Source organism: Salvelinus alpinus, chromosome 4, assembly GCF_045679555.1.
Source record: "Salvelinus alpinus chromosome 4, SLU_Salpinus.1, whole genome shotgun sequence".
Taxonomy (NCBI): Eukaryota; Metazoa; Chordata; class Actinopteri; order Salmoniformes; family Salmonidae; genus Salvelinus; species Salvelinus alpinus.
The window spans coordinates 84657872-84665646 of NC_092089.1; the positions used below are offsets into that span (position 1 = coordinate 84657872).

Sequence of the window (7775 nt, forward strand, 5' to 3'; positions counted from 1 at the left end):
CCACTGAAGTTCCTTGTGGGACTTGCAGTGTGCCAACAGAGGTGTTTCTTTTGTTTACTAAGACAAGTATAAGTTAAGTAGACTCCAAACCTATTAGAGACCAAACAATGTTTATAAAAACATGTACAAACTGTTAGCTTCTAATTTTCAGAGTACAAACTCAATGGACACTATGAAAGCTTTAAACCAAGTTATTACTACCCCACTTTGGGTCGTCTCCTCGTTATCGCCAAACATTGCATCATTATTTCTAGGCAAGGAGCTGAGTGATCTGGGCCTTAAACGGTTCCTCCCCTTATCAGTACTGCCACGTGACTGTGTTCCCTTCACTCAGCCCCTCCCACGCTTCATTACGGCACCCCTCATGTCTCTTTTATAACTAATGATTAATAATAGTTAAAGCTCAAAAACCAAACCTATCAAAATTTATATCAAAGAGGATGTCAAGACTTAATCGACTAAGCAAAAATGCTAATAAGGTTCAGTTTATCAATATATTTAATAAACAAACTCTTCAAACTCATGTTTTTAAAGATCAAACACCAGTTAAGATTTCAAATCTTTTCAATCCAATTTTTTTATTTAAAGTATGATTTTGTTCAAATCAAATTATTTTATTGGTCACATACACATGTTTAGCAGATGTTATTGCAAGTGTAGCAAAATGTTTGTTTCTAGCTACAACAGTGCAGTAATATCTAACAATTTCACAACAATACACACAATGGACACAAATCCAAAGTAAAGAATATATAAATATTTGGACGAGCAATGTCGGAGCGGAATAGACTAAGATACAGTAGAATATACATATGAGATAAGTAATGCAAAATATGAAAACATAATTAAAGTGATGAGTGTTCCATTATTAAAGTTTCCAGTGATATCAAGTCTATGTATTTTGGGAAGCAGTCTCTAAGGTGCTACTGATGGCTATTTAACAGTCTGATGGACTTGAGATAGAAGCTGTTTTTCAGTCTCTCGGTCACAGCTTTGATGCACCTGTTCATAACGCTGTCAGTCATTACAAAGCGATATAAGCAGCATTAGATGTATCCACTTCAACCCTAACCAGGAGTAGTTCTGTGGATCCTTTTATTTTTTTTATTTAACGAGGCTAGTCAGTTAAGAACAAATTCTTATTTGGCCAAACCCTAACGACGCTGGGCCAATTGTGCACCGGTTGTAATACAGCCTGGAATCGAACCAGGAGTAAAAAGACTAAAAAGTAAAAAGTGTGATGTCTTTAGCACTGAGATGCGGTGCCTTGGACAGCTGTGCCACTCGAGAGCCCTGGGTCCTATAGACAATTTTCTTCATGATAGAAATATTAGAACTTCAGTGGAATACCATTTTATCCCATTATAAAGAGTCTACATAAATATGTTAAAACTATATAGTTGGGAAACTTCATAGGTACTTTACACCACTGCTTATAAGCTAAGTAAAAATACTTGAAAGTACTACTTAAGTCGTTTTTTAGGATATCTGTACTTCACTATTTATATTTGACAACTTTTACTTCACTATTCCTAAAGAAAATTATGTACTTTTTACTCCATACATTTTCCCTGACACCCAAAAGTACTCATTACATTTTGAATGCTTAGCAGCACAAGAAAACTGTCTTATTCACACTTATCAAGAGAACATCCCTACTGCCTCTGATCTGGTTGACTCACTAAACACATGCTTCGTTTGTAAATTATGTCTGAGTGTTGGAGCGTACCCATGGATATCCGAAAATTAAAAAACAAGAAAATGATGCCGTCCGGTTTCCTTAATATAAGGAATTTGAAATAATTTATACTTTTACTTTTGATACTTAAGTACATTTTAGCCATGACATTTACTTTTTATACTTCAGTATATTTAAAGCCAAATACTTCAAAACTTTTACTAAAGTATTATTTTAGTGGGTGACTCACTTTTACTTGAGTAATTTTCTATTATGTTATCTTTACTTTTACTCAAGTATGACAACTGTGTACTTTTTCCATCACTGCTTATAAGTAACTGACAATAAAAAATAGCTAGCTTAGTCTAGCAGCCTGCAAGGTTATGGCCCCGCCAAGGCTGTACACCTTGGAATTATAACAGACACTTTTCCTCCTTTCCTTTGTGCTTTCAATTCATGTCTGTGTAACTGTAAAAAAAAAAATATTATGGAAATACTCAACCCTTCCTTCTGAAATCCCCAGAATTATACAAGTGACGATGGCAGTACTGGAGTTAAATAATTAATCTATTAGGCTTATTGGTGACTGGCTGCTCAGGAAGCTATTATACAGTTGGTCACTTATATTCTTCTTCTTCATTCTTCTTCTTGCTTCCACCTCCAAAGATGGCCGCTGCGATACCTGCAACAGCAAGGACTCCGAAGCCCACCATTGCAGCCATTCCCACAGTTTCCACAGCCTGACGAACCTGGGCAAAAAAGACTAACATTAATTTGAATGAATTGAATGAATGACTGATTCAGAAACAGTATTACAGCATAGATGCTTTGAATGTATAACAAGTACACCAGTTACTCTACACTCACGTGTGTCTTGACTAAGTTGAGAATGTTATTACGACTCACAAAATTACTCTACGCTGAGCACAGTACAACTAGCGTTGAGCACCAGTCCACTGTACCTACCTGTCGAGACTCAGCCTTCCCATATCTCAGATCTGTGACAAAGTGCTCACAGTTCCCCCTGAAGACACAGTAGGGCATCTCCTGGTCCACATAGGCCTGGGCTTCCCTCAGTATCTCACGTATGGGTCTGACCTATAATGATAATATAATAATAATCCTACATGCCATTTAGCAGATGCTTTTATCCTAAGCGAACTTGCATGCATACATTTTTATGAGGGTGGCCCCAGTAGGAATGAAAATCACTATCCTGGCATTGCAAGCACCATGCTCTATCAACTGAGCCACACAGGATCACACAGGCTGTGTCCCACATGGCACCTTATTCTCTACATAGTTCATTACTTTTGACCAGAGGCCCATGGGGTGCCATTTGGGACACAGCCCTACTGTACTTACTGCTACTGACCTGGTACTTCTCATCCAGCTGGTTGTTTACACACCACTGATCATGCCCCACCACGTCCCAGATCTCTTCCTTCTTCACCTTAGCCGTGTCACTGAGCACAGACATCATGCTGTTGGCCCTGGCCCCAGGTCCCTCGGCTGGGGAGCAAAGAGACATGGGTGAGGGAGAGGGAAAGTTCCAAGGGAGGGGGTGCACAGACAAGACATCATCAGTGTCAAAGTTGAGTTGAGTTGTATGTACTCTATATCTACAGTATATCAATTGTTGAGTACACTATATCAAGAGTATTACTCACAGGGTGGGGCCAGGTGAACAACAAAACCGTCACCAACGTACAAAGCCCAGTGCTGGTAGTTCCCTCTGAATATCTCTATCAGATCCCCTGGCTCCGGCTTCTTATCATACTGTCAACAATTTTTTTTAAATTATGAAACCATTAAGAATGATTTAGCAATCTGTGTATTGGCACATACAGGGATGTTGCTAGACACCATCTTGTTAAAGTGCCAAGTATGCATTTCTCAAAGGGAAAGTTCTCAGATCAGGGAACTATAAAAAGTTCTTCAGTCATGACTCATGCATTGTACAAACAAAATGTAAATATGTTCCAAACAAACAGGTAAGACTACATAGAGACAGAGGACACAACATAAGGACTGGACTTTACTTACCAATGTTGGAGCCATGGTTACTGTTATTTCCTTTACACAGCTTTGATTTCCCTTTACTGAGCTTCGATCTCAACCCTTTATGTCAAAACGAAACCAATGGGTTATATTTAAAATGGGGCCTGTTTCATAACACAAACTCACAAATTATTAATCAGACTATTGGCAAATAAATTGAACACTGATCTCATTTCACTTTGTTTTGGTGTCTATAAAAACATGAATTATGCAACGAAATAGATCGCTAGCTAACTGACCACAGACAGCACACAACAGCGACAGTGTTTGCGTGCTGTCAAAAGTCATGGCATGACTTTCGATCAGAGTTAGCTAACTAGCTATTTGTAATCTTCCTCACACACGTATTTCTGTCCAGATACTAATTTAAATACATTTAAATTCTTATAACTTACAGTAAGTTCGGTGTCGTGGCCTCGATGTTGCTTACTTTCACTTAGAACACAGAAGTAAAAATCAGACGTCAACTTCTTTTTCTTCCTCGATGAGGTTTAACTTCTTCCTCGATGTGGTTTAACTTCTTCCTCGATGAGGTTTAACTTCTTCTTCGATGAGGTTTAACGGCGGTTGGCATCCAATAAATGTTTCATTACCGCCACCTACTAGACTGGAGTACAACTCCCTTATACTTTGCTTAAATAAATAAATAAATAAACAAACAATTACCCTACCATCTAACACTACACTCACAATTTAAATCTATTTAGACCTTCCTCAGGTCAACAACTTGAAAGGACGGGACACCACCACTTAACACACCCTGTAACTCCTGATTTATTTATTTAACAGTTATTTTACCAGGTAAGTTGACTGAGAACACATTCTCATTTACAGTAAGAACTTGGGGCATAGTTACAGGAGATAGGAGGGGGGATGAATGAACCAATTGTAAACTGGGGATGATTAGATGACCATGATGGTATGCGTGCCAGATAGGTATTTAGCCAGGACACCAGGGTTCACACCTCTACTCTTACGATAAGTGCCATAGGATATTTTGTGACCCCAGAGAGTCAGGACACCCGTTTAACGTCCCAGCCGAAAGACAGCACCCTACACAGGGCAATCACTGCCCTGGGGTATTGGGATATTTTTTTAAACCAGAGGAAAGAGTGCCTCCTACTGGCCCTCCAACACCACTTCCAGCAGCATCTGGTCTCCCATCTAGGGACCGACCAAGAACAACCCTGTTTAGCTTCAGAAGCAAGCCAGCAGTGGGGATGCAGGGTGGTATGCTGACGTCAAGTCTCACACACCCAAATACCTCTCTGCAGCTGCCACCACAACCTACATTTTTTGTGACTTACGTTCCATCCCTGCAGTACAGTTGACAACCATTGCTATAAATTCTAAAAATCCAATCTTACTGAAACATAAACGTCCCTTTTTCAGGACCCTGTCTTTCAAAGATAATTGGTAAAAATCAAAATAACTTCAAAGATCTTCATTGTAAAGGGTTTAAACACTGTTTCCCATGCTTGTTCAATGAACCATAAACAATTAATGAACATGCACCAGTGGAACGGTCGTTAAGACACTAACAGCTTACAGACGGTAGGCAATTAGGGTCACGGTTATGAAAACGTAGGACACAAAAGAGGCCTTTCTACTGACTCTGAAAAACACCAAAAGAAAGATGCCCAGGGTCCCTGCTCATCTGCGTGAACGTGCCTTAGGCATGCTGCAAGGAGGCATGAGGGCTGCAAGGAAGCATGAGGACTGCAGATGTGGCCAGGGCAATAAATTGCAATGTCCATACTGTGAGACGCCTAAGACAACGCTACATGGAGGCAGGACGGACAGCTGATCGTCCTCGCAGTGGCAGACCACGTGTAACAACACCTACACAGGATCGGTACATCCGAACATCACACCTGCGGGACAGGTACAGGATGGCAGCAACAACTGCCCGAGTTACACCAGGAACGCACAATCCCTCCATCAGTGCTCAGACTGTCCGCAATAGGCTGAGCGAGGCTGGACTGAAGGCTTGTAGGCCTGTTGTAAGGCAGGTTCTCACCAGACATCACTGGCAACAACATTGCCTATGGGCAAAAACCCACCATCGCTGGACCAGACAGGACTGGCAAAAAGTGCTCTTCACTGACGAGTCGCGGTTTTGTCTCACTAGGGGTGATGGTCGGATTCGCGTTTATCGTCGAAGGAATGAGCGTTACACCGAGGCCTGTACTCTGGAGCGTGATCGATTTGGAGGTGGAGGGTCCGTCATGGTCTGGGGCGGTGTGTCACAGCATCAACGGACTGAGCTTGTTGTCATTGCAGGCAATCTCAACGCTGTGCGTTACAGGGAAGACATCCTCCTCCCTCATGTGGTACCCTTCCTGCAGGCTAATCCTGACATGACCCTCCAGCATGACAATGCCACCAGCCATACTGCTCGTTCTGTGCGTGATTTCCTGCAAGACAGGAATGTCCAGGCCATGGCCAGTGAAGAGCCCGGATCTCAATCCCATTGAGCACGTCTGGGACCTGTTGGATCGGAGGGTGAGGGCTAGGGCTAGGGCCATTCCACCAGAAATGTCCAGGCACTTGCAGGTGCCTTGGTGGAAGAGTGGGGTAACATCTCAAGGCAATAACTGTCAAATCTGGTGCAGTCCATGAGGAGGAGATGCACTGCAGTACTTAATCAAATCAAATTTATTTATATAGCCCTTCTTACATCAGCTGATATCTCAAAGTGCTGTACAGATGCAGCTGGTGGCCACACCAGCTACTGACAGTTACTTTTGATTTTGACCCCCCCTTTATTCAGGGACACATTATTCAATTTCTGTTAGTCACATGTCTGTGGAACTTGTTTATGTCTCAGTTGTTGAATCTTATGTTCATACAAATATTTACACATACATTTGCTGAAAATAAACGCACTTGACAGTGAGAGGACGTTTCTTTTTTTGCTGAGTTTATATAATTTGTTGGCCTATCCCTCTGTACTGGTACAGATCTACTACTCACACCACTCCTCTCAGGATCTCTCCTCTTTGACCCATCTTCCTTTACTTTCTTCACTGCCTCAGCATATGACAACTTTCTCACTACTCTAACCCTGGAAACCTCAACCTGCTTCTCTCACACGGGACATTTTTGATCCCCAGCCCCTGGGCACCCCTAAAATTAACACATACAGCTACTTTCCCAAAGGCTCGACACCTGTAACAACGTAATGTATTCGGCACAAAAGCTTGTATGCCATAACTTATATATCCTAACATCACTTTGTCGGGCAAAGACTCAACATCAACATTTAAAAAAAACAGACAACGACTTCTGTTTCAGCACTCACCCCACCCTGTTTCCGACGTACCAAACGGCGAGTATCACAAACACCGGTAATCTTCCCTTTCAGTTGGTCAACCAATGTTTTTCAATGGCAGGGACTGGGAGACTAGTCAGGATCGAGGCAAAGATGAACAGAGCAAAGTACAGAGAGATCCTTGATGAAAATCTGCTACAGAGTGCTCAGGACCACAGACTGGGGTGAAGGTTCACCTTACAACAGGACAACGACCCTAAGCACACAGCCAAGACAACACAGGAGTCAAGTCTCTAAATGTCCTTGAGTTGCCCAGCCAGAGCCCGGACTTGAACCCGATCAAACATCTCTAGAGAGACCTGAATATAGCTGTGCAGCGACGCTCCCCATCCAACCTGACAGAGCTTGTGAAGGCCTGCAGAGAAGAATGGGAGAAACTCCCCAAATCCAGGTGTGCCAAGCTTGTAGCGTCATACCAAAGAAGACTCAAAGATGTAATTGCTGCCAAAGGTGCTTCAACAAAGTACTGAGTAAAGGGTCTGAATACTTATGTAAACGTGATATTTCAGTTGTTTATTTTAAATACATTTGCAAAAATGTCTAAAAACCTGTTATTGCTTTGTCATTATGGGGCAGTGTGTGTAGATTGAGGGGGGAAAAAACAATTTATTCAATTTTAGAATAAGGCTGTAATGTCAATAAAAAAAAATTTAAGTCAAGGGGTCTGAATACTTTTCGAATGCACTGTACATCTTCCGACTA

General features: G+C 41.7%; 1 protein-coding gene across 1 annotated transcript; it reads right to left on the reverse strand.

Moving 5' to 3' along the window:
* Nucleotides 1–559: 559 nt before the first annotated feature.
* LOC139574596 (phospholipase A and acyltransferase 4-like) lies at nucleotides 560–4348 on the reverse strand. The gene is made up of 6 exons (XM_071399329.1): nucleotides 4135–4348; nucleotides 3725–3799; nucleotides 3349–3457; nucleotides 3054–3190; nucleotides 2645–2776; nucleotides 560–2427 (listed from the first exon to the last, which is right to left on the reverse strand). The coding sequence occupies exons 2-6, from the start codon at nucleotides 3737–3739 to the stop codon at nucleotides 2296–2298; spliced, it is 525 nt and encodes a 174-aa protein (XP_071255430.1). The 5' UTR covers nucleotides 3740–3799; nucleotides 4135–4348; the 3' UTR covers nucleotides 560–2295.
* Nucleotides 4349–7775: the final 3427 nt, after the last annotated feature.

Coding starts and splice junctions, on each gene's coding strand:
- LOC139574596 (XM_071399329.1), bottom strand. Junction 3,191..3,348: donor TGTTCACCTGGCCCCACCCT/GTGAGTAATACT, acceptor TTTGCTCCCCAG/CCGAGGGACCTGGGGCCAGG. Junction 2,777..3,053: donor AGCTGGATGAGAAGTACCAG/GTCAGTAGCAGT, acceptor TTATCATTATAG/GTCAGACCCATACGTGAGAT.